Genomic DNA, 27,003 nt, shown 5'->3' with positions numbered 1-27,003 from the left:
TGCGCACACACACACACACTTTTTTCTTTCTATGAAGCATCTAGACAATTAGGAGTATGATGAAGGGCATAGAATCACTGTTAGCATTGTCTCACTTCCAAACAGCTCAGGCTACTAGCTCAGGCTAGGCTAATGCAGCATACGCACTAATGATTAGCGCAGTGGAATAAGACACCACTAGAGATATTTGAGTGATTCTCAGCCTTCACATGTGTCACACTCTCATCCAGAACTGCTGTGCTTTTGTGTTTTCTACTCCCGAGTGACAGAGCGTCACACATGTTCTGGAAAATGCTAAGCTAGCAGAACTGCAGTCCTCAGAGACTCCTCAGGTGGAGATATGTAGCATAATGATGATTTCCCTGGAGGGAGGAACACATGGCGGGAATCCCTGAAGTCTCTGTTTCAAATTAGTGACACTTACTGGGCTACAGAGCTGAAAATAGCTCTATTAAATGAATTAAAGTGACAAATCAGCATAATATGCATTATTTCCACCCTACCCCACAAACTAAACTGAGTTTGCTTTTTAGGTTTTACACTGAAGCTACCAGGTTAATGTAGCTAACATACTGTAGGTGGGAAGCATACTTAAAGGTGTTGTTTATGATGCTGCACATGATGAAACTCTTCCTCAACCTCGTTAATGATGTCTGCAGTAGGTAGTAAAAGAAAATATTCAAAAAATGAGGCGATCAGGAAAAGCACCGTGTCTACATCAACCCGTGAATTAGCAAAGAAGCCACCCCTGAGTTTTGTTCGAACTGCCTGGGCGGCTTTGCTGCAACTCAGCCAACAAAACCCCGGGGTGGATTTTTACTTTCTGTACCTGCACTACCCACATCTGTGTGTAACTATAGGTTTAAATAGGATCTCTGGTGGATTAGGTGTTTTACAGAGACTCTAAGACTAGGTCAGTGGCTTATCTGCACTTAGCAGGGCAATATTACACATGTTGTAAAGTAACATATGACATTGCAAAGACTGTTATTAGTGTAAAAATATCTTTATTTTAAAACTTGCCTCCTGGTGCTGCTGTGTTGTTAACCAATCAGAGGCATGTATGAATATTTATGAGCAAGAGCAGAAATCCTATTTTTTCCCCCAATCGTGTGTGAAAGAGAGGGAGAATAGTAGAGAAAGGTGGTCCTCTCTTGTGCATATTCATGAAGTGCATGCAAAACAGAGAGGGTTCTGATTGGCCTGATCTTTGCAAAGTGTCTTTGAGTCAGCCAATTCGTTTTTAAGTGTGGGCGGGCAGTGTTTTTTTTCCCTTCCTGGATAGGATGCATTCAGGAGCATCATGGCTCCCATTAAAACTTAAAACTAATTTCTTGTCTGACTATTCTAAAGTACATCCATGTCTGGTAAAAGTAATAAAACAATGAACTACTTTCCCGCTGTACAGTTATAGTATGTAATAGTGATTTTAGCATTGGCCACGGGGACTAAATGATTGCAAAAGACATGTTTAGGTGAGTTAATGTGATTTTTTTTTTTGGATGTCTGCAGTAATAACGATGGTGTGTCGGTCACCTCCAGCTCCTCTGAAGCTGTTTAAAATTGTGCTGTTCGTTTTATTCTAAGAGTCTTCTGCTTTTATTGCCGAAACATTCAGACCATCCGTCAGAGTGAATCACAGATACAGCACTGCTTTATGAATATTTCAGGCGACGGATCTCCGTAGGCTTCAGCAGGTACTGTAGCTGAGTGTAGTCTGAGTGTGGATTCCCACTAATCATCACAATGTACTTTTAATGCATTAATGAGAACCTCAAAGCAGAAACTTAGACACTTAAATCAGCATTAACTTGTAGGAGCTCTGCTAGGAACTAAAATCGTATTGAAGTACATATAAAACTAAAAGTGAATGGTAGTAAAGCCACTTACAATCAATGTAGAACTATTTATTTAAATGTATTTGTGTGTCTGTCTATCTATCTATCTATCTATCTATCTATCTATCTATCTATCTATCTATCTATCTATCTATCTATCTATCTATCTATCTATCTATCTATCTATCTATCTATCAGTTTGACATTACTATTACTTAGTACACCAGTGACAACTTTCTTCTTTAATGTTTTTTGTACTAGTACAGATTATAAGCATTATCATCAACTGAATATGTGTCAAGAAAATGTCTGAATTTCAAATAAGAATAAAGAAATATAAAATATATACATTGTTTATTACTCTAGCAATGCAGAGTACTGAATGTACCCTTTGGTTGGTTAAATTGTACATATCTGTAATTTCTGCTTTTAGGAAAGACTGTACTTCAGAGGGAAAAGATCTGACCCTCTAAAGACCAATATTAGACCTTTGAGTGTACAATTATGAAGAGAGTACAAATAAGTACTTATATCGTACCACTGTTTTTTACTTTGTATGGGCTACGTTGAAGGAGGACTGTTGGGAAGTGGAAATGTCCGATGTTATATTAATTTCATCCCATTAAATGCATTAAAACCATTAATTAATCCCTCAACTGAACTGGACACCAGTAAAGAGAAGCTAGAACTGAACTGAGATGGTTAGTGGATTTTGGTGCCAGTGAGTTTTGGAGCTAACACATTTTGGACTGATTGTAGTCACACTAAAAAATCAGTCCACAGTTAGAGACTGCAGCCCATCTGCTGCCCACTGTGTGCTGGCCATCCTCGTCCTCTTCATCAGTGGTCAGCTTCTGTGACCAGTGGCACTGCAGTGAAGATAGAGAGATTTAGGCATTAATGGACTAATATATCTCATATTTTACGGTATAGAAATGTTTGTTAAGTGTGTTTATGGACTAATACCTAGTTTGTTGGAGCTAGTTTGTTGTTTATTGGGAGTATTATGGACATATATTTCCTATTCTGGTGTACAAGATTGTTTATTGTGGTATACCTCCTATTCTAGCCTATAGAATTGTTTTTGGTGTTTATAGAATAATATCTCCTAGTGTATTTGTAATAAGAGTGTTTATTACTGCTGTTCATTTATCTGTTCGAAATCTATTACTTAGTACACCAGTGACGACTTTCTTCTTCAGCACACTCCAAATGGTTGTACTGGCTATGGACCATATTTCTGCAATGGCTCTGATTGTTTTTTTTTCATCTTCTCTCAGCTTCACAATTACTTCACAATTACACTATTATAGCATGCACAGAAAAAAATCTGAAATTGAATGTAGCAGTTTAGTATTATTTGTTTAGTATATTTGAGTAATCAATGTATCAGAAAACACCTGGGAAACAAAACACACCTGACATCAAATGTTGCAATACTTTTGCTTACAAGAAAAATGGATGAGTTTAGACAGAAGGTGCTGAATTTTCTGAACTGTGTATCAGATCCGGATGTAAATACCTAGAAATAAAAGCTGAAATGTGGATCTTTTGTCTCTTATTTATCTTTAATATTTTTTAGTCTACAGCAGAAATAAAGGAATTGGCCTCTCTGTTCCAGTGCTTTTGAAGGGGACTGTATATATTCTGTTTCTTCTAACTCGTAATGTCTCACATTGTGTAGTTAAATAAAAAAATGAAAAAATAAATAAATAACAATAAAATAAATAATAAATAAACATTTGGGTTTTTATGTAATTTACTTTCTTAAGCATTTTTAGATTTGGATTTATTTTTAGCATTTTTTGTTCACCTCAGAATCAATTTTAGCATCATTAATAAAAAATAATAATGTATATTTTTGTGTTGTTGTGATGTTTATATTAAATATTATATTATATATTATACATTCACATAATAATCTGTTACTCTCCAGCGTGGTTGAACTGTCCAGTGCCAGCACAGGGGGCGGGGCACTGCCAGCCAATCACCGTGGCCGTGTGGGCGTGGCCTGGAGAAATATGGGTGTGAGTTATATGCAGGGCTGTGGTCGGCGCGACGCTCTTACATCCAGCCACGGTGCTTTGACGAAGGTGGTGCGCGTGAGTCTGGGGGACATCGGAGACGCTCGCGGCGAGATGAACAGCTGAGGATGCGCCGTGAGCGCGCCCGACCGAGAGACGGTCACTGATGCAGCAGCAGAACGGTGAGGAAGAGCAGGAGGAGGAGCGCGAGCTGCGCACGGACTCGGTGGCATGGATGCGCGTTCAGGGAGGGAGGGAGGGGTGGGGTTGAGTGTGTAAATGCACGTGCGTGCGTTTTGGGAAAAACGTCATCTGCGTGGGTGCGCGTGTTAGCGTTTAGTTTCTGTTGATCGATTGAAATGATCGAGAAGAGAATATTTACCTGATATAATAATGCATGCACGCGCAGTCTGCCTGTGTTATTAGTCTGATTACTGCATGCACGGTGTATTAAGTGCATTACTACTATAGTACATATTGTTTATTGCTGGTAATTGTTGATATTTTAATATTTAAAATGTTCTGCAGAAGAGTTTTTGCAGAAGAGATTGATTATTGTCAGGTATGAAGTGTGCAGAGGGTAACAGGTGAAAAGTAACAGTGCAGTGTGAACAGCATGCTTTCTTATGACAGTTAAACACTATAACTGGGTGAAATAGCTGAATTAGCTTAATTACTCTTGGAGATACTTTATTACAGAATAAATAGTAATTATAGTTTAATCAATAAAACAGTTTTAGTTTGGACTATACATTGTCCCAGAAATAATTGGGAAAAATAATATTATTATAATTTTAAGACTATTTTATTTTACTGATTTGTTAATAATACAGTAGCATAATAATATATTTGCATACAAAACATGCACAAAACACCAGCATTAAAGTATAAGATGTTAAAAAATAATAATCCATTGTATCATTCACAACAGAATTCTGTGATTAATCGCAATTAATCACGCATTTTCACTTTTCTTAAGACAAAGCTTTTAATGATTGGTATTTAAATGTAAATGTAAACTGTAAATAATAATTATAATGAATGCAAATCAGTGAGTTTAGATTTGCAAAATGAACATTACTTTAGAACATCCTTATTGTTTAGTCATTTAGTACTACAGCAGTGCTGTATGTATTTTCTAATCTTATCAGTGACTTTATTACTGCAATTCACGTGTCAGACCTGGCTGTTTCCATGTGGGTCAGCCAGACGTCTTCCTGTAGCAGTTTTCACCAGTTTCCAAGAGTCTTTTGAAGGTGTAGGACACAGTTCTCACCCCTCTCTGGCTTCATCTGTAATTTCTCTAAAGAAAAGACTTCACCTTCATCTGTTACTTGTCCCACACTCATCTCTCTCACCCTCACCTGTCCTACACTCACCTGTCCCTATCTCACCTGTTGGTCTCACCTGTTCTCTTACACCATTAAGTATTCCAGGTGAGGGACAGAAGATGAAATTATTTTTTTTATCTCTGGTTTCCTAAACTGCTCTTTCTTCCCCACCTCATTTTCTGCATCTCTCTTTCTCTCTCTCTCTCTCTCTCTCTCTCTCTCTCTCTCTCTCTCTCTCTCTCTCTCTCTCTCTCTCTCTCTTTTTCTCTCTTTTTCTCTTTCCAGATATTCTGCTGGAACTTCTTCAAAGCTTCCTGAAACATCTCTGAAGCTTGTGAGTATCAGTGTGTGTGTTATATCAGATATGTATCTGTGTTATAGTTGTGAGTTTGTGTATGTATGTGTGTTTCCATGTGTGTCTGTGTGTGTGTGTGTGTGTGTGTGTGGAAAAAGTGCAATGTTAATTGGTTAGCCGTTATCCTGCAGCTGTGTAGCAGCAGAGAGACAGATGGGTTTCATAAACAACTCTCCACAGAGAGCCTGTATCCCACAATTCCCTTATCTTACACGTTCCGCATCCCACATTTCCCATAATCCCACACTTCCTACATCCCACATTTCCCATATTTAAGATTTTTACAAAATCCCACATAACCCACATTTCCCATATGCCACTTTTCTGATATTATTCCCCTAAACTCTGTTTACAGCACTAGTGTGAGTCTGTGAATGGGTAGGGCTGAACTGTTGTAGGCTAAATAAAGGGTGGGGCTGAACTGTTGTAGGCTAAATAAAGGGTGGGGCTGAACTGTTGTAGGCTAAATAAAGGGTGGGACAAACCTTTCTAGGCTAAATAATAAGTAGATCTAAATTTTACTATGGTAAATAATAAGTAGAATTAAACATTTCTATGGCAATAATAAGCAGAGCTTAACTTTTATATGCTAAATGATGGGTGTGCTGTAGGCTTTTTAAAACCGGGCTAATCTGTTCTAGGCTAAATGATGGCTAAGTGTGGTTAAACTTATGTAGGCTGCATAGGTGATGCTAAACAGCTGAACTCTCTCTTTTTTTCTGTGGATGATAAATCATAGGCCGCCTGTCTGTCTGGGTGAGATGTCTGTGCTGGACGGACTGAAGGACTGAATCTGTTCAGGTAAGGTGTGATGGGGTGCTGATGTCACTCTGACTCTTCTGCTGCAGATTATCTGTCTCAAACTATCAGATTATATTAACATAAAGAAAACTTTTGGATTTAGAGTGAGGACTGTTTTACTATTGAAACATATCAGCACTGCCCGCAAATAATAGCAGAAATAAACATATTTATATATTTCTCCACCAAACACTCCGATATTTAATGTCATTTAATATCTAAGTTAATATAATGTGCCGTTAAAGCCTAGGAGCAAAATATACCAATTCTCACATAATGCTGCTTTAATGTGACCCAAATCTGATCTGAGTCTCTGTCATTATTGACCAAGTTCCCATTTTCTCTTTACTGAGGAACACACAGCCCCCTCGGCCACGGTGTGTGTGTGTGAGTGTGTGTAACTGCTGCTAATGCTTTCTGACCTTTAGCTAAACTGTTTGCCTTCAGAGAAGACTGTGTCCGCTAACGGCAGCAGTCAGATGGCTAACGAGCGACGTGGCTAACACAGCGTTTACCCCAGCAATCAATTCCACACTAACGGTTTAAACAGCAGCTTCCTGCAGATGATCCTCTCTCTGCACCTGTAGATCTTCTTAATTTAGATATTTTTTTTATTTACTAGATATTTCTTTTAATTTCATATAACATCAAAAAAACAATATCATACCCATTTCTTGGGTTATGTATAAAAACAATCACTCGCATTTAAATCATTAATTAATTTGATCTCTCTTTATCCCTTACAATTAAACAAATGCTGCCTTTAAGTCTGATATAAAGCTCTGGAATAAAATAAAAGACCACTTAAAAACGATAAATTTCTTTAAATTTACCAAATTGAAAACCTCTGGAATATAATCAAGAGGAAGATGGATGATCACAACCAATCTGAACTGCTTGAATTTTTGCACCAGGATTAAAGGCATGAAGTTATTCAAAAGCAGTGTGTGAGACTGGTGGAGGAGAACATGATGCCAATATGCATAAAAACTATGATTATCCAGGGTTATTTCACCAAATATTGATTTCTGAACTCTGAAACAGTTTACCATATTTTCCCTGCTGCTAACCCCTGCTAGCACTGCTGGAGCAGCTTTAGCATTACCCGCTAACTGTGCTAAGCGCTAGCTCTTTTCCCGTTTAGAGGTGAGTATATCAGATTGTAGGCTGCATGTTAGATACTGTGTTGGAACAAGCTACATGGGACGAACCGCTAGCTAATATCACCCTGGCTTAGGGTAAAACTCAGGGTTCCTCAGTGTGGTGCTGTCCTGTGGCATTAGTGGAAACTTGAGAATCTAAGCCTACTGTAAAAGGCGACACCACTATTCCTTACTAGTGTCGCATAATGCGCCTTATAATCTGGTGCGCCTTATAGTGTGAAAAATATTGTACTAGGGTTTCTCATTTTGTATCCAGACTAGAGAAGCCTAACAGGGGACTGTACAGAGCTAAACTCAGAAGCTTTGTGTAGATAAAATGGCTATATTTGTGAGTGTGGTGTGTGTGTGTGTGTGTGTGTGTGTGTGTATAATGTGAGTTGAGTCTCAGTCTCTCTCACACAAAGTAAAACTTGCTCGCCCGTCCTCTAGATTCACTCCCATATATAATTCATGGCTCATTTCTCACCTGAAATGTCAGAACTGCCGGGGGGCAGACAGAGGGGGGGGGGGGTGGGGGGGTATTCCAGAGGACGATGTGGACAGGAAGTGGATTAATAGGAGGATTGGGGTCTTTATTCCTCTGTGGAAATGTTCACTTTGATTTTTGCCCTTCACCTGAGTGGAGCAACAGTGTCCCTGGCTGACCCGTAGGGGGTGATTCCGGTTAGCTTTATTGTTATTATATTAATAAACATATCAAAACACTCATATAGTAAGCGAACTAGACCAACAGGTGCAGTACAGGTACAGTTTGCATAATTTCCTGTGATATTAGGTTGTAAATTTTGCAGGGACGGTTTTGCATTATCTCTTCTGATTTTTGGGTACCATTTTTGTATGATCACACATTTTCTCAATTGTCACAATTTTTGGTGTTAGTGTTGCATTATCTCCTGTGATTTTAGGGGTATAGTTTTTGCGTTATCTCCTGTGAACTTTGGGTGTAGATTTTGCTTTATCTTCTGTGTTGTTGTTGTTGCATTGTCTCCTAAGATTCTATTGCTGTTGTTTTATTATCTCCCATAATTGTTGTTGCATGGTCTACAGTAAATTTTGAGTGTAAATTTTGCATTATCACTAGTGATTTTTGGTTGTTGTGGTTGCATCTTCTGTATTTTTTTGGGTGTAGCTTTCACGTTATCTCCTTTGATTTTTGGGTGTTACTGTTTTGAGTGCTATTGTTTTGTTATCTTCTATGACAATAGAATATCTTTTTGAGTGTTATTGTTGCATTGTCTCCTGTGATTTTAGAGTTTGTTAGATCACTTCTGTTCTTTAATATTTTGGTAGATCACTTCTGTTCTTTAGTATTTTATCTTCCGTGATTTATTTTTGTTTTGTTTTTGCATTGTCCCCTGAGATTTTTGGGTGCAATTGTGCATTATCTCCTGTGATTTTTGGGTGCAATTGTGCATTATCATCTGTGATTATTGGTGTAATTGCGCATTATCTCCTGTGACTTTTTTAGGTGTTACTGTTGCATTATCACCTATGATGTTTTGGTGTAATTGTACATTATTTTCTGTGATTTTTGGGTGCAATTGTGCTTTATCACCTGTGCTTATCTCTTGTAATTTTAAGTGCTATTATTTTATTATCTTCTTTGATTTTTGACTCCTATTATTGAATTATCTCCTGTGGTTTTTGCATGTAATTTTCTGCATTATCTTTTCTGATCTTTAGGTTGGAATCTTTGATGTTTACTGTATAAAGTAACATGTTTTAGTACAGTATAAGTAAGCAGATATTTGGGCTGTGATGAAGAGAATAGAGTTTACAGTGTTCTGCAGATTTTAGTGCAGTTATCTGCATATTGTGGGTGGCCAGTATCTTGTGTAACGTAACTTTTTATAAATTGCGATGTGAAGCCGCTGAGTCTGGGTGAGTTTAGTGATGGCTATGATGGGATGTTAAATCAGAGCGTTGGCACCGTGCCCACGTGAAGCTGAATAATGCAGACTTCCAGACCTCTCCCGGTCAGCGGTGAGCGTTTAGCTCTTCTACGCTTTATTCTGACCTTCGCTTTAGTGTTGCTCTGAGATCTGCTCCGAGTATTTTAGTACTTGAAGGGGCGGAGGGCACGGTGGGACTCATTAATATTAATGAGGCTGCTGGCAGTCTTCCAGAGCCCGGGAGGAAGTTCAGTGGGGGGTTTTAGAAGCTGAGAAAATTATTTTTGGGTCAATAGAACAAGATAAAGAAATGCTCTGTGTGTGCTAATGTTGGCCCACTGCTGTATATATATATATATATATATATATATATATATATATATATATATATATATATATATATATATATATATATATATTTATATATACAGTGCCCTCCATAATTATTGGCACCCCTGGTTAAGATGTGTTCTTTAGCTTCTCATAAATTGAGTTTTGTTCAAAATAATATAGGACCACGATGGAAAAAAGAGTAAAATACAACCTTTAACTCAAGTGAATTTATTCAGTAGGAAAAAAATCCCACATTAAGAAATAATTATTTAACATCAAATCATGTGTGCCACAATTATTAGCACCCCTGATGTTAATACTTTGTACAACCCCCTTTTGCCAACAAAACAGCACCTAATCTTCTCCTGTAATGTTTCACAAGATGGGAGAATACAGAAAGAGGGATCTTTGACCATTCTCTCTAAATCATCCAACGACCTGGGTCCTCTCCTCTGCACTCTCCTCTTCAGCTCACCCCACAGGTTTTCAATGGGGTTGAGGTCTGGGGACTGAGATGGCCATGGGAGGAGCTTGATTCTGTGTGCGGTGAACCATTTCTGTGTAGATTTGGCCACATGTTTAGGGTCATTATCTTGCTGAAAGACCCAGTGACGACCCATCTTCAGCTTTCGGGCAGAAGCCACCAGATTTTGTTTTAAAATGTCCTGGTATTTTAGAGCATTCATGATGCCATGCACCCTAACAAGGTTCCCAGGGCCTTTGGAAGAGAAACAGGCCCACAGCATCACTGATCCCCCCCCGTATTTCACAGTGGGCATGAGGTGCTTTTCTGCATACTCAGCTCTTGTGTTACGCCAGACCCACTTAGAGCATTTGTTGCCAAAAAGCTCTATCTTTGTTTCATCTGACCAAAGCACACGGTCCCAGTTGAAGTCCCAGTACCGCTTAGCAAACTCCAAACGTTTGCGTTTATGATTGTGAGTGAGAAATGGTTTCTTCCGTGCATGCCTCCCAAACAGCTTGTTGGCATGTAGATAGCGCCTGATGGTTGTTTTGGAGACTTTGTGACCCCAAGAAGCTACCATTTGTTGCAATTCTGTAACAGTGAGCTTTGGAGAACTTTTTATTTCTCTTATCATCCTCCTCACTGTGCGTGGTGGCAAAATAAACTTGCGTCCTCGTCCAGGCTTGTTTACCACTGTTCCAGTTGTTTTAAACTTCTTAATAATTCCTCTGACAGTAGATATGGACAGGTGTAGGCGAGTAGCGATTTTCTTGTAGCCATTGCCTGACTTGTGAAGGTCAACACACATCTGCCTCACTTGAATGGCATGTTCCTTTGTCTTTCCCATGTTGAAGATAAATGGCCTCTGTGTCACGTCATATTTATACCCCAGGGAAACAGGAAGTTGTGAATTACTAATTAAATGTTCCTACATACTCTGATCAACTTCGTAAACTACTGTAGAAGTGACAGAAATACTTTTATTAAATTTATTTCCTAAGAATTGTTAGTGGTGCCAATAATTGTGGAACAGGTGATTTTATGAAGAATAATTATTTCTTAGTCAGGGATTTTATTTCCCCCTTAAAATTTACTTGAGTTAAAGGTTGGACTTTACTTTTTTTCCCATCGTGGTCCTATATTATTTTGAACAAAACTCAATTTATGAGAAGCTAAAGAACACATCTTAACCAGGGGTGCCAATAATTATGGAGGGCACTGTATATGTGTTTTAGTTGCCAGGATAATTTATTAAAATAATATAAAACAATAATTTATTAAATATTTAGCTCAATATGGGTAAAACGTTTTGAGCTGTAGAAGAAGTCTCAGCACTGAGTTGTAGAGGATCCTAATTAGGCATGTAAATCACAGGGCATGTCACTATACACACAATACGATATAATCACAATACACGACCCCCGATAATGATGATAAGGATACTGTGATTCTGTGATAATCAGTATATTAGGCCTCCTCCACCAGTCTTATACACTGCTTTTGGATAACTTTATGCTTACACTCCTGGTGCAAAAATTCAAGCAGTTCAGCTTGGTTTGATGGCTTTTGATCATCCACCTCTTGATTATAAATGATTTTAAAACCTTCAGATGCTAAATCTCATTGGGCACAGAACTGGTGATTTTCACAGCCGCTGCAAGTTCCTGCTCTGTGGTGCAGAGGCTGGTCTGTTGTTTGTTAAACAGCATTAGCATTTTAATTCTAGCGGCTGCTGCTCCTGCTGCTGCTCCTCTAAACCCGTTCAATTAGATCAACAACAGGCGCTGTGCAGTTTTGGGTCAACCAGCTCCATTACAGCCTCCCAGAGGAGGAGCATCAACCTGTATAAAACATCCTGTAACACTACTGACCAACAATATACATCCTGTAACACCACTGTCGTTCACTGAGCTTAAACCTAAGCTTAATCTCTCAAGATAAATGAAATAAAAAAATGTAAAAGTGTTTTTTTAGGGTTTCAAACAACATTTTATAGCTCCATATCTTATGGATTATCCTCCATAACCCAAGACCAACTAAAGTTTTATGCACCTTTATTCACTATTATTTTCAGGAGACTTTTATTTTGACAAGTAGTGATGGTGGATTAGCTGAAATTGCTAACTGCTAATAGGCAATGCTAATTGTATTTCTGAGCTGAATTAATCAGGTTTTTTAATAACAGATTGATTGCTTAGTGCTGGTTAGAGTGGGTAGGGTCTGTTGTTTGATATTGTATGTGGATTATGGCTTTACTTGAGTTAGTTACCGATTACCTTCACAACACCGGAATGCAGCTGCCGACCCGATGCTAGCTAGGCTAAGACACTGCAGATATTAAGGGGGTATGCCAACGGCTAATTATGCCAATATCGCCCCCGATACCGATATTTTATCGGATCGGTCCAATCTCTAGCTGTAACACTACTGACCAACATTAAACCTGCTGTAATACTACTGTAACACTACTCACAAACATTCTTCCTACCTGCTGTAATGCTGCTGTAACACTACTGACCAACACTCTACTTTTAGTTTATTAATTTTATGCATTTTGGAAAATAAATGTTTGTTTTGATTTTGGCCAAAGCAGTTTTCAGGTTTGGCACAGGCCTTTTTTTAACTTTTATTGTGGTGTTACTCTCAGCCTGCGGTACACACTGGAATTGTTATGGATTTTTTGTTTATTACATCAATAAGTTAAAGCCAGGGATGGGAAGACATGGAGTGTGTTTAGTCAAAGCTATTACTATGGATTATTATTACATTACTCTCAAAACAAAACAGTCATAAAGTCCATCTCAGCCATGTGAAGAGCTGAGGGTCTTCCTCAGTTCCACAGGGCAGCTGAAGAGGAATCGATGGATAGATCTTCACTGATTGGCTGAGGACCTTTATTTCTGTGGGCTGATTTAACAAGATTACACCTCATCCTGTGCTGGGCGTCGACGCGAGAGAGGGATCAGAGAGAAAAATCCTGAGGAAATCACCAAGCCGTCGCCTTAATCCTCCCTCAGTCAGATAGCTTAGCCTCACGCTAGGCTGTTCCAGCGTTCTCCTGCGCGCCGGTCGTAATCTGGGTTAAATGGAACGGGGAATAGGGTCTCTGATCAGACGCCCTTCTGTGATCTGCAATTACCCAAGAGGAAAGAGCTCATACAGCCAGCAGACCACTGTCTCATCCTGCTGCTCAGGAGATAATGATCACTCACTTCCTGTGTATTAGCTTCTTGGCTCTGATCTGTTCAGAGACTTCGCTGATAGCCTCCTGTTAAGGAGCTGTTTGGCTCTAAATCAGATCAACACGATTGATTACTGACCCCAGATGCAGTCAGTCGTCAGTTAGACATTTGCTATCTGACGTCAGTGGAAAATGCTGCGCTAACGATGCTAACAAACACTGGATTTCGTGACTGTCTAATAAAGAGAAATAATTGGTTAGCCATCACTCTGAGCAGGTTACTGACACAAACAATTACACTGTAGGGCAAAATGTATTTTTAAAAGTATTTTTAAGTATTTGCTACCATAATCACTTAGAATCAACAGGAATTGTGAGATCATTTTCTTCTGAGCAGCAGGATAAGAGTTGTTCCTCTTAGATAAATGCAGTTAGCTATGTTGTTAGCATTTTTGTTAGCAGTATTATTTATATTAATCTATTCTGGTCTATTCTGAAAAAGTCAGATGAATGGATTGATTTGATTAATGCAGTTGATTAGCAGAGACATGTTTGCTATCTGACCTCATGTCCTGGGAGATGCTATGCTAATGATGCTAACATTTAGACTGCAACCAATTTGCTCTCAAGATTTTTTTTTGCCCTGAGCATATTATATATATATTTATGCTTTTTTTGATAAATAAACCAATAGAAATCCTTCACAATCACCTTAAAATAACTCTTATTTGTTGATTTCCATAGAAGTTTAAGAAGGTTTAATCTCTGTCCTGTTGGGTGTTTTCACTTCTGTAGTTGTGAAAGTTTCTATGATCCGGATCAATTGAGAGTTTCTCCCTCTGTTTGGTTTGGTTTCACACAGGCATGAACACAAACCTTAACACACCAAAATGCACATCAATAAAGCAAGCAAGCACATCGTCTCCTCTGATTGGTCAGAGCTGTCTGGAGTAAGAAAAAGTAAATATAGCAGGAAAGTTCAGATGTCTACATATCAGTGGTGTGCAGTGAGGCCCTTCTAACCCTTCAGAGAAGGGGTGACAAAAGTGCATGTAAATAATTACATAATATTTAATCAGGAAATATATAATATAATTATTGTAAGTGTAAGCATTTATTTTATAAGTAACCAAAATAACAGTCACTAATTTAAAGCATTTGTCTGTTTTTTCAGTTGCTACAGGACTCTTATCTGACTTTTAACCAATCAAAGCTTTTTAAAATGGCTTCTGCTCACGGTCTGCTGCCCCTTTTCCTGATTTTGAGAAGGGTGTAGTAATCAGTCTGTTAGCACAGTCAGAGGACAATCTAACCAATCAGATTCATGATTTTCACAGCGGGGGGCGGGGCCATGGCTGCCTAACCCCTACTATGCGCTCGGATGAAGGGGTTACGCTACGTGCATTGATTTCGGGCGGGTTGTTTCAGAAGGGGTACCCACTATATTCACTGCACGCCACTGCTACATAGTAAACGGAGTTGCGAGGCTGCGAGCAGTGAACCCTGCACATACCACACATTTAGTGTATAAACAGCATGGAGCAGTAGCAGAGATAGCGTTTGTTCATAGCTGTGGTAACTAGCGTTATGTGGCTAATATATATCAGATTAAACTGCGCCTCATCAGCAGTTTAGCTCAAATAAAATTAGTATATTTGATAGTTGGTTCATATCGAGACCGGATCATGTTCTCACAAAAAAGCAAACCGATCCAGATTTAGTTTGAAACCAGAATAAGTTTTCAGACCGGCCGGAACGAACCGCACCAAGGGAGCAAACGAAACAGAGTCTGTTTTAACTGGACTAAAGATGTGTGAAAACAGTGTTTAAAATGCTCTTAAAGCTCGGGTTTTGGAGATACATGTTCTGCAGTGGCCAGTGACGATATATGACATTTTGTAATTTGTACTGTTTCTCTATTTACTTTTATTATTATTCTTATTATTTTCACCCTATTCTTCAATGTTAAGAACCTACAGGAGAAAAAAACTCACATAGCAGCTAATTATTATTATTGTTATTATTATTAGGGTGGTGTGTGGTTATTATTCTCAGCACTGCAGTGATTAGCATGGTGGTGGTGTATGAAGTGTTAGTGTGTGTTGAGCTGGTGGTACAGTGAGTGGATCAGATACTGCAGCAGTGATTAGCATGGTGGTGGTGTATGAGGTGTTAGTGTGTGTTGAGCTGGTGGTACAGTGAGTGGATCAGATACTGCAGCAGTGATTAGCAGTGATTAGCATGGTGGTGGTGTGTGAGGTGTTAGTTCGTGTTGAGCTGGTGGTACAGTGAATGGATCAGATACAGCAGTGATTAGCGTGGTGGTGTATGTGGTATTAGTGTGTGTTGAGCTGATGGTACAGTGAATGGATCAGATACAGCAGTGATTAGCATGGTGGTGGTGTATGTGGTGTTAGTGTGTGTTGAGCTGGTGGTACAGTGAGTGGACCAGATACAGCAGCAGTGCTGCTGGAGTTTTTAAACACCTGACTGAAAGCTGAAAGTAGGCAGGTTGTACAGACTGGTAAAGTGTGTTTGAAAAAAACTGTTTCCTCTGTAACAGTAAGAAGGTTGTGGGTGTGTGGAGATAATGGTGAATTTAGAGCGAGGCAGGCTGGGTAATGATGGCTCCTCCCCGGTGGCTGTTATTAATGGCGGAGGCTGAGTGAGGGAGGTTTAAGCTTGGTGCGATCCACACTGACCTAAATATTCTCAGTTTCTCTGACCCACATCCCGTCCACAGCAGCTCCGCACCGGGCCTCGCTTTTCTCTATAACGTCCCGAGATTAATGCTCCTCTAAACCTCTATTACAGAGGATAACAGTGTCTGACTGTGGTACGGATTTACATTGCTTTATCCTGAAATACAAACATTGTTTTTGCTGCTACTGTGTGTGATATACTGTACACTACCTGACCAAAGAAATGTAGAGCTTAGATCAGGCCCAAAAACTCCAGCCCGACCCGGCCCGAGCCCAAAATGACCCTCCCCATAAACTGTCATTATGAGCCAGAGCCTGATTTAAACCCAACATTATTTTAGTACGTGAGCTTTTTTAGTATTTGAGTAATGTTCTAATCCATATTATGAAAAGAAAAAAACTACTCTAATAAGTGTCACGCCGCCTCGTTCTCCTTCCACATTACCGGACTCCATTTCCCAGAATCCTGTTGATTATGACACCAACAGTATCCGTTCTACTTCACCCAATCACATTTCGCTCCGACGCTCTGATTCACCTGTGTTCTGAGTTAGTTCCGGTTCATACCCATCTAGCTCCGCTATTTAAGTCTGCAGTATGTAAACAAACACCGCGAGGTATTGTTAACTTATGTTGCATACTAAGCGTTATCCTATTGTTTCTCGTTTTGGCTTCATGGTTACGACTCTCTTTTTGGATTATTGGTTTATGTCTTTTGTCTTGCCCTTATTGGATTTATTGCATGGTTGGACTGATACGCGGTTACGAACTCGGACTGTACTTTCGACTACGTCTTTGGTTTTCGGTGAGATCTTTGTTTGCCTGGCTTTGCTGTTTTCTGTTATACTGCCTGTTAATAAACCTGTTTGCTTATTTTACTCGGCTTGCGTCACTCCTCACTACCTGGCGTTACATAATACCTCGCCGCTAGTGATGGCCGAATTAAATAATCTTCAACAGGCAGTCGGTAACCAGGGAAGGGTTCTCGAACAGCATAGTCAGTTGTTCGAGAGCCTTGCTAACACCGTTACCACTCTTACTACTCAGCAGTCTGAGCAGCACTCTCAGTTAGCTCAGATCACTACGAGCCTCCAAGATATTGCTAATCAGCTTGCTCAGCTGAGTAGCCACGCCAGCTAGCTTAGCCTCCGCTAACCAGGCCTTTGTTAGCTCTCCAGCTAGCGCTCCCAGCTATCCTTCGGCGGCTTCTTTTCCGGTTAGCAAACCCGATAAATATGATGGCTCTCCGGATTTGTGCAGAGGTTTCCTTTTGCAAATGTCGCTATTTTTTGCCAATTCTCTTGTGAGCGTCGATGCAGCGCGTATTTCATTTTTTATATCGCGCCTTACCGGTAGAGCTTTAGATTGGGCTACTGCTATCTGGTCTAGCATTGAGCATAGCACCTACGAACACTTTCTCAGTGAGTTCAAGCTGGTTTTTGAACACCCTCATCACGGACAATCTCAGGGGGAATTATTAGTCCAGTTACGTCAGGGAAATCGTTCTGTTTCTGATTATGCTCTGGAATTTCGCACTCTGGCTGCTGGTAGTGGCTGGAATGAACCGGCGCTACAAGTGATGTTTCGTAACGGACTCAGGGCTGATGTGTTAGCCGAATTAGCATGCAAGGACGATGGATTACCCCTTGATGAACTAATCTCACTAGCCATTAGACTGGATCAGCTTAAACAAAGCTCTTTACCTGGTCGTAGAGCTGGTATCCCTACTCTTCATCTCGCTACGCCCCGTGCATCTGGATTTACTCCTCGGCCCACTTTCAGGGAGGAAGAACCCATGCAAGTGGATGCTACCCGTTTATCGAGTAAAGAAAAGAGGCGACGACTTCAGGCTGGATTATGCTTCTACTGTGGAAGAGCGGGGCACATGTTACGCGAATGTCGGAGCTGCCCTCCCCGAGTTCAGCGAAAACAGTCTTCAGGCTCGTCCAACGGTGGGCAATCCCATGGTTACCATGGCAACCCGGACCGTCCATATGAGCCACCTGCTTCTGACTCGGGAAAGCGTGTGGAGGGGGTTCCACATGCTAAGAGGGTAAGCCGACTAAGCTCTGACATGTTTTCACGATCATTTATTATATCTGTTATTCTGTTCTGCCAGTCCTCTTCCTGTGTTTTTCCAGCTCTGATTGATTCCGGTGCTGAGGGGAACTTTATTAATGAGCAGTTGGCCAGAAGACTCCAGATCCAGTTCGAGTGCCTGGAGAATCCAATGAGGCTGTCTGCGGTGGATGGGACCCCAGTTGGACAAGGAGCCGTATCCCACATCACCACACCAGTCAAACTGAAAGTCAGCGCCCTGCATTCTGAGGAGACCAGGTTTTTTGTAATGAAGGACACTAGCTATCAGATTATTTTAGGACTTCCTTGGTTGAAAAAACACAACCCTCTGATTTCTTGGTCTAATTGTGAAATCATTTCTTGGTCTCCCTACTGTCATGATCACTGTATTACTGGTCCTAAATTGTTGATTCAGGCTACTACTGTAGAGAGCCCAGGTCAAGAATCGCTTACACTTATTCCTTCCGATTATGCAGATTTATCTGAAGTATTTAGCAAATCTCGTGCTACTCAACTTCCCCCACATCGTTCTTATGATTGTGCGATTGAACTTATTAATAACCAGATACCTCCTAAATCACGCATTTACCCATTAACTCAGGTTGAGGAATGCACTATGGAGGAGTACGTTCAGGAAGCTCTAGCTCAGGGGTTTATTCGTCCTTCCACCTCTCCCGTGGCCGCATCCTTCTTCTTTGTTAAGAAGAAGGATGGAGGTCTTCGCCCCTGTATCGATTATCGCCAACTCAATGCTGTTACCAAGACATATCCGTACCCACTGCCTCTAGTTCCGGTGGCTCTTGAACAATTACGTGGAGCCTCCTTATTCACTAAGTTAGACCTCCGTAGTGCCTATAATTTGGTAAGAATCAGAGAGGGTGATTTGAGGGAGATGAGTGGAAAACTGCCTTTTTTACCACCAGGGGGCACTATGAATATTTAGTTATGCCGTTTGGTCTCAAGAATGCCCCTTCCGTGTTTCAATCCTTCATTAATGATGTACTCCGTGATATGTTAGGACGGTTTGTCATAGTATATATTGACGACATTCTTATTTACTCACCTGATCTACATACTCATGTCTCTCATGTACGTGCTGTACTTACTCGACTACTTCAGAATCAGCTTTTCGTCAAAGCAGAAAAATGCGAATTTCATATGTCTACCATTTCCTTTTTAGGATATGTGATCAGTCCTACTGGTACAACTATGGATGATAGGAAGGTTCAAGCTGTTGCTAATTGGCCTCGTCCCAAATCAGTCAAGGAATTACAGAGATTTCTGGGTTTTGCTAACTTTTATCGTAGATTTATACGTGATTATAGTTCAGTAGCTGCCCCACTTACAAACTTGCTAAAAGGTAATGCCCGAAAATTGGTTTGGTCAGAAGAAGCATCCGTTGCATTCTCTTCTCTCAAGGAGGTGTTTATTACGGCCCCTTTATTGAAACATCCCGAGCCTAAGGAACCTTTTGTAGTTGAAGTTGATGCGTCCAGTGTAGGGGTTGGAGCTGTACTCTCCCAACATTTCGGTTCCCCCAGTAAGATGCACCCGGTGGCTTATTTCTCCCATAAGCTCTCCCCAGCTGAACGTAATTATGGCATTGGCGACCGTGAACTTTTGGCTATTAAGCTAGCTTTAGAGGAGTGGAGACATTGGTTGGAGGGATCATTACATCCCTTTGTAGTAATCACGGACCACAAGAATTTGGAGTATTTAAGATCCATGAAATGTTTAAATTCACGTCAGGCTCGTTGGTCTGTTTTCTTTGCACGTTTTGATTTCGTTATCACTTATCGACCAGGTTCCAGAAACACCAAGGCAGATTCTCTCTCTAGAATTTACGAGGACGAGAGTTTAGAAAGCTCAGAACCCTCTACTATTCTGAAACCAGGCATTGTGGTAGCTCCCATCCGATGGGAGATCACAGAGGAGATTGATCAGATTAACTCCACTTCACAGTCCCCTGCACAGTGTCCCTCAGACAAAACCTATGTACCTGACCAGTGTAGAGATAGACTTATCACATGGGCCCACACTTCTCTCACTTCAGGACATCCTGGTGAGACTCGAACATATGAATTATTGGAGAATCAATTTTGGTGGGAAAACATGCGCTCGGACATTCATGACTTTGTTGCTTCTTGTACTATTTGTGCTCAGTGTAAAACTCCTCGTACTCTCCCCGCTGGCAAATTAGTGCCATTGCCCGTACCTGCTCGACCCTGGTCCCATCTTGCAGTTGATTTTGTTACAGACCTCCCTGAATCTATGGGTCAGACAGTGATCATGACAGTCATAGATCGATTCTCTCGCGGTGTTAGATTCATTCCTTTTTGTAAAATGCCCATTGCATTTGAAACTGCTGAAGCTTTGTTTAATCATGTTTTTCGTGTGTTTGGTATCCCTGAAGATATTGTTTCCGACCGCGGTCCTCAATTCATTTCTCAAGTATGGTCAGCCTTTATGAATAGATTAGGCATTTCTGTTAGTTTATCCTCTGGCTACCATCCTCAAAGTAACGGCCAATGTGAACGAATGAATCAGGAGCTAGGTAAATTTTTGAGAATATATTGTTCTAACAACATTCACAATTGGGCTAAATTCCTCCCTTGGGCCGAACTAGCTCAGAATTCCTTGATCAGTTCCACCACGAAATTGACTCCTTTTCAGTGTTTTTTAGGCTATCAACCACCCATCATGCCCTGGTCAGCTGAACCCTCCAACATTCCTGCAGTTGACGATTGGATGCGTCGGAGCGAGGAAGTGTGGGAGGAGACTCACAGGCGTATTGAGGCAGTATTACAGCGACAGAAAAGACAGGCTGATCGCCTACGTCGCGAGGCCCCCCTCTATTCTACTGGAGATCGGGTTTGGCTGTCAACCAGGGATTTCCGGCAACCAGATTCACATAAGAAACTTTCAGCTAAGTACATTGGACCTTTTAAGATTATTAAGAGAATTAATGAAGTCACCTACCGTCTTGATTTGCCTCCTCATTACCGTGTTTGTCCTTTGTTTAATGTATCTTTGTTAAAGCCGGTTATCCCTGGTCCGTTGGATGAGACGTCGCTTGGATCGCCTCCTCCTCCTTCGGTGGCTGTGGATGGTGATCCAGTCTATGCGGTGGAACGACTGCTGGACTCCAGGCGGAGAGGGGGAGCCCTGGAGTACCTGGTGGACTGGAGGGGTTACGGACCAGAGGAAAGGAGCTGGGTGCCTGCGAGGGATGTTCTGGACCCTCTAATGGTGGAGGACTTTCATCGGTCTCATCCGTTTCGTCCGGCTCCACGCCCCAGAGGTCGCCCCAGGAAGAGGTCTCCGGTTCCTCGACGGAGTAGACGTCGTGGTTCAGTTTCTGCCCTTTCTTCCAGTTCCGTCCGCGGCTCCAGGAGAGGTCGTCCAAGGTCCAGGGTTCCCGTCCGTTCCGATCCCGCTTCTGCATTGCCTGTCCAGGACGCCACTGGGGGGGAGGAGGTGGTTTCCTTGCATCGTCCTCGTCCTTCGGCTCCTTCGGACTCTTTGGAGGGGGGAACTGTCACGCCGCCTCGTTCTCCTTCCACATTACCGGACTCCATTTCCCATAATCCTGTTGATTATGACACCAACAGTATCCGTTCTACTTCACCCAATCACATTTCGCTCCGACGCTCTGATTCACCTGTGTTCTGAGTTAGTTCCGGTTCATACCCATCTAGCTCCGCTATTTAAGTCTGCAGTATGTAAACAAACACAGCGAGGTATTGTTAACTTATGTTGCATACTAAGCGTTATCCTATTGTTTCTCGTTTTGGCTTTATGTTTACGACTCTCTTTTTGGATTATTGGTTTATGTCTTTTGTCTTGCCCTTATTGGATTTATTGCATGGTTGGACTGATACGCAGTTACGAACTCGGACTGTACTTTCGACTACGTCTTTGGTTTTCGGTGAGATCTTTGTTTGCCTGGCTTTACTGTTTTCTGTTATACTGCCTGTTAATAAACCTGTTTGCTTATTTTACTCGGCTTGCGTCACTCCTCACTACCTGGCGTTACAATAAGTAAGTAACTAAGTAAATGAAAAGTACTTTACGAAGAAATGAAGGTCAGTCAATCTTAACTTAAAAAAAAATCTGAATGTTTAAATGAACGAAATCTGTTTAGAATGATGTTAATTAACATTGCAACAGAACATTGAAGAAGCATAGACCTATTATCTAAGAAAAGCATTTATTAAGAACAGATCTCCCCGTCTACTCTAATATAGTTAACAATGTTTAAGAATATAAAACGTTTTAAGAACAAACAATTTTCTTTTTATTTTTAGCATATAGCTTATGTGCAAAACACATAAAAGAGCAATAAGTCTAAAACAATATGGCTATGCACTGCGCACTCATTAAACTGAAACAGAACAATAACATAATTTACAATTACTTTCGTCTACTCTGATATAATTAACAATGTTTTAAATATAAAATACTTTCTAAATAAAAAAAAAAGCATATAAGGTCCAAAGCTGCGTGATTATAATATTCTAACTTGTGCAACTTTTTTAAAAACACAGTTTGATTTGTTACTTTCTATACTGTGATTATCACGCCGTAGCTTTATATACAATAAAAATAGCACAAAAAAACAGATGCCTAGATCAGACTATTTTCTTGAGCCCGACCTGACCTGGCCTAAGAAAATTGGGGGAAAATCTCTTACATTTGGTTGGACCCTTTTTTAGCTTTAATTATGGCACAGATTTACTGTCACATGATTTCCATAAGCTTCTGTAACATTAACAACATTTTGTTAAGTATTTCTGTGCAGTGTCTTGTCGTATTGATGATGGGAGATTTGGAGCACGTCCCAAAGATTACAGTAATAGAGAATAATGTGAGATAGGAATGCAGCAGGTCAGGTGATGCTGTGTATGATGACGTCCAGCCCTGCTGAATCTGTCACCTCGCTCTCAACCACGTCTCCTGAGTCCCGGAATAAGGATTAATCCTGTTTCCTCTATTAACAACCAGCCCAATGGGGTTTATCTGACCTCAAATAATGCAAAGAAAACATAAAGTTTTAAGAGTTCAGAAATCAGTATTTGGTGGAATAACGCTGGTTTTTAATCACAGTTTTTTTCATGCATCTTGGCATCATGTTCTCCTCCACCAGTCTTACACACTGCTTTTGGATAACTTTATGCTGCTTTACTCCTGGTGCAAAAAATCAAGCAGTTCAGTTTGGTGGTTTGATGGCTTGTGATCACCCATCTTCCTCTTGATTATATTCCAGAGGTTTTTAATTTGGTAAAATCAAATAAACTCAACAATTGTAAGTGCTCTCTCATTTTAAACTATTGCAAACGAAATAAGTTTCTTGCTAAAAGTTGGTCCGACATTGCTTGATAACCTGTAGTAATTGTACTCTTGCTCACTTTGAGTCTTTAGTTTAACCGGGTATATGGAGCACTTCTGCAGGGGTTCTTTTTACCTGATGTAGGATTTCATCATTTGTCACACGATGATGTTTCTCAACAAATACCTGAAACTACCTGTAACTGAGAGTAGGCTGTGCTGTTTTTGTAATATCCAGGTGATTTGTTTGCACTACAGCTATTCTGAGTAAAACCGACATCTTTCCTATTAGCTCCTGGCAACATTGATTTGCATATTGGTCGCAAAGTGTTAGACAGAGCTCCATCGTTCACACCTGCATAAGACATGGATTCAGTAGGTTTATGTATGTTTATCTGCTCTAGAGAGTTCTATTCTATTGATGGTACTTCTCGTAGATGAGCTGTGTCTGTGTGTGTGTGTGTGTATGTGTGTGTGCATTTGCACATTTGTGTCAGCAATGGGTACAACGTAACTGATGAAGCTGAAGGCTGCATTTATTTGAAGAATATCCAGAAATATAAGGACAAATGTTGTAAAAGTAGTTTTGAGTGTGTTATGTGGTCCCTGGAGTGTGTGTGTTGTGTGTAGTGTGTGTGTTTATTGTAGCGGGAGCTTTGTGTTCTGTGGAGTTCTGACCCGAGGGAGGTTCTGCTGAGAAACCATAAAACACCAGCGCCATTAGGATCTTCCAGGAAATAAAGATTACACTGTGTGTGAGTGTGTGTGTGTGTGTTAACACTCATATCTGTGCCAGCGAGTGTAGCTGGGAGCTCGACAGTCGGAGTGATGCAGTGTCTTTCATTTTACAGAATTACATCTGGTAAACAGCGGCCTGCGGCGACGACCCTCTGCGGCCTGTCACAGCCAATCAGACGCTTCCGCCTCGCGGCCGACTTGGACCCACAGCGACAGCAGCTGCGCTCGTCTTCCTCTGATTATTAGGCTCCGATAAGAAGCTTTAGACTTGGGTAACTTTCAGCATTAGAGCTCAGCTAACGATAAATAAGATTAAAGTTATAATTAGTGACGGGATGATCCATCATTTTTCTCTTCCGATCTATACCTATTTAATTTTTATTATTATTTTTTATATTTTTACTCTTATTGCCGGTGTTGTGCCGAAGGTTACATAAATGAGGCTGAAACCACACAAAACAACATCTTCAAAGAAGAGATGGATGATCACAAGCCATCAAACCAAGCTGAACTGCTTGAATTTTTGCACCAGGATTAAAGCAGCATAAAGTTATCCAAAAGCAGTGTGTAAGACTGGTGGAGGAGAACATATTAAATATTAAACCAAACATTGATATCTGAACTCCTAAAACTTTTGCATTGTTTGAGGTCTAAAAGCTCTGCATCTTTTTTGTTATTTCAGTCTTTTCTCATTTTCTGCAAATAAATGCTCTAAATGACAATATTTTTATTTGAAATTTGGGCTAAATGTTTATAGAATAAAACAACAATGTTCATTTTACTCAAACATAAACCTAAAATCAGAGAAACTGATTTAGAAACTGAAGTACTCTTTTAAGGTTTTCCCCATAATAGTATTTTAATTGACACCACTTATATAAATATAATTGCATTTTACATTTCTTACATTCAATCTTATTTTTATATTTAAATATCTACAATAAAACACTTGCGTCTTGAGAGGAACAAGTGCTATTAATCACAGTTAATCACAGAATATTTTTGTGATTAATCTGATATTATTTTTATTTTATTGTCATCACTAGAAATAGCGTAAAGGTAATACTCTGTAATTCATTTATAGTAACTTAATCTTTCTCCACAGTGAATCACTGAATTAATTTACAATCTTTTATTGCGACATTTTTGTCGTTATCTTACTGCAAAATTTACAGGAAACTTTTTTACAGTGCACACACACACACACTCATACACTCATACGCTACTGAAAATAAAATTATATCCTTGCTCTTGCTACATTTATCTTCCAAACACACACACACACACATATATAAATGGAGTGATTATCTCATCAGGCTGTAATGGAGGACATTAGAGGGGGTGTTTTACACAGCAAACCAATCACATGTTCTAATATTAAATATACCTGCAGAGGAAAGAGAGGAGCTTTTGTGGAACCGGGGTCCTATTATAGACCCCAGACTAGTGCGTCATTTTATATTCAGCGTCACGATCATACTTTTTATAGGAACTCCCCGATTATCACACTATATTACATTTATGGTTTATTATTTATTCTCATTCTATGTATTTTTCCTACATAGTAAATTAATAGTAAAGTGATCTATCAGAATATAAAGGAACACATAAGGAATCATGCAGTAACTTTGTAAGTTGATAAGGACAAACTCTTACTCTTTCTTTCCTGGGGCGGTCCTGATGAGAGCCAGTTTCATCATTATAATGTTATTTATATACCATTTTTTTGTCTTTACTTAGTTGAGTAGTTCTGTCTATAATCTGGATTAGAACATTACTCAAATATTCACTATTCACTGTATACCTGTAACTCTATCTCTCATAACTTTACAACTGATGCTCTCAAACACATTAAGAGACAAGAAGTTCAAGTAATTAACTCTTGATGAGTTCAGCACAGCTGTTAACTGAAAGCCTGAATTCCAGGTGACTCTACCTCATAAAGATTACTGAGAAAATCCAGTAAATTGTCCAAACTGTCCAAATTTCTGACCGGTATTGTATGTCCAAATATGGATGGGTGGTTTGTTGGTTGGTTGGATGGTTGGTTGGTTGGATGGTTGGTTGGTTGGTTGGTTGGTTGGTTGGTTGGTTGGTTGGTTGGATGGTTGGTTGGTTGGATGGTTGGTTGGTTGGTTGGATGGTTGGTTGGTTGGATGGTTGGTTGGATGGTTGGTTGGTTGGTTGGTCGAATGGATTCTATGGATGTAAGAATACAGTAGAGACAGTTACTCCAACAAAAGCAGGATGAATTTTTTTTAATACCCTCGATTTTGGTGGGAACTATGAATAAGAAGGTGTCGCAATACTTTTGACACAACTGTGTGTGTGTGTGTGTGTGTGTGTAGTGACCTCGAACCGGTGCAGCCTCGTCCATGAGCAGTGAGGCGAGTCTGCTGTTGGCCGGGATCGTTATCGGCCTCGTGATCATCATCTCCTGCATCACCATCATCATCGGCAGGCTGAGGAAGGGGAACCACAAGAGGAACCCGAACCTGCGCTCCAGCAGTCTCGGTACCGGCACCTCCTTACTGTATACACACAATAATACACACAATACTTCCCATTCTTAATCCATAGGGTTTAATATGATGCAGACCCACCTTTTGCAGCTGATTTCAGCTCTTCTGGGATGGCTTTCCACAAGATTTAGGAGTGTGTTTATGGGAGTTTTAGGTGGGATCAGACACTGATGTTGGACAAGAAGGCATGGCTTACAGTCTCCACTCTAATTCATCCCAAAAAAGTTTTCTATCGAGTTACCTTGTCCAA

General features: G+C 40.3%; 1 protein-coding gene across 2 annotated transcripts in view; it reads left to right on the top strand.

The window, feature by feature from the left end:
- The first annotated feature begins 3,798 nt into the window (after nucleotides 1–3,798).
- The window catches only part of bean1 (brain expressed, associated with NEDD4, 1), a 28,080-nt gene continuing 4,875 nt past the window's right edge, over nucleotides 3,799–27,003 (top strand). Inside the window, exons 1-4 of one of the 2 annotated variants that reach the window (XM_022665405.2) lie at nucleotides 3,799–4,044; nucleotides 5,479–5,527; nucleotides 6,288–6,349; nucleotides 26,580–26,745. In XM_022665405.2, coding sequence (XP_022521126.1) covers nucleotides 26,607–26,745 — 139 coding nt within the window. In that variant the 5' untranslated portion in view covers nucleotides 3,799–4,044; nucleotides 5,479–5,527; nucleotides 6,288–6,349; nucleotides 26,580–26,606. Of the gene's footprint in view, nucleotides 4,045–5,478; nucleotides 5,528–6,287; nucleotides 6,350–15,394; nucleotides 16,704–21,905; nucleotides 24,504–26,579; nucleotides 26,746–27,003 lie in introns of those variants that run through there. The other variant, XM_049471312.1, reaches the window with a different exon arrangement.

This window comes from Astyanax mexicanus, chromosome 23 (genome assembly GCF_023375975.1).
Source record: "Astyanax mexicanus isolate ESR-SI-001 chromosome 23, AstMex3_surface, whole genome shotgun sequence".
NCBI lineage: Eukaryota > Metazoa > Chordata > Actinopteri > Characiformes > Acestrorhamphidae > Astyanax > Astyanax mexicanus.
This window is presented reverse-complemented; position numbering and strand designations above follow the sequence as displayed.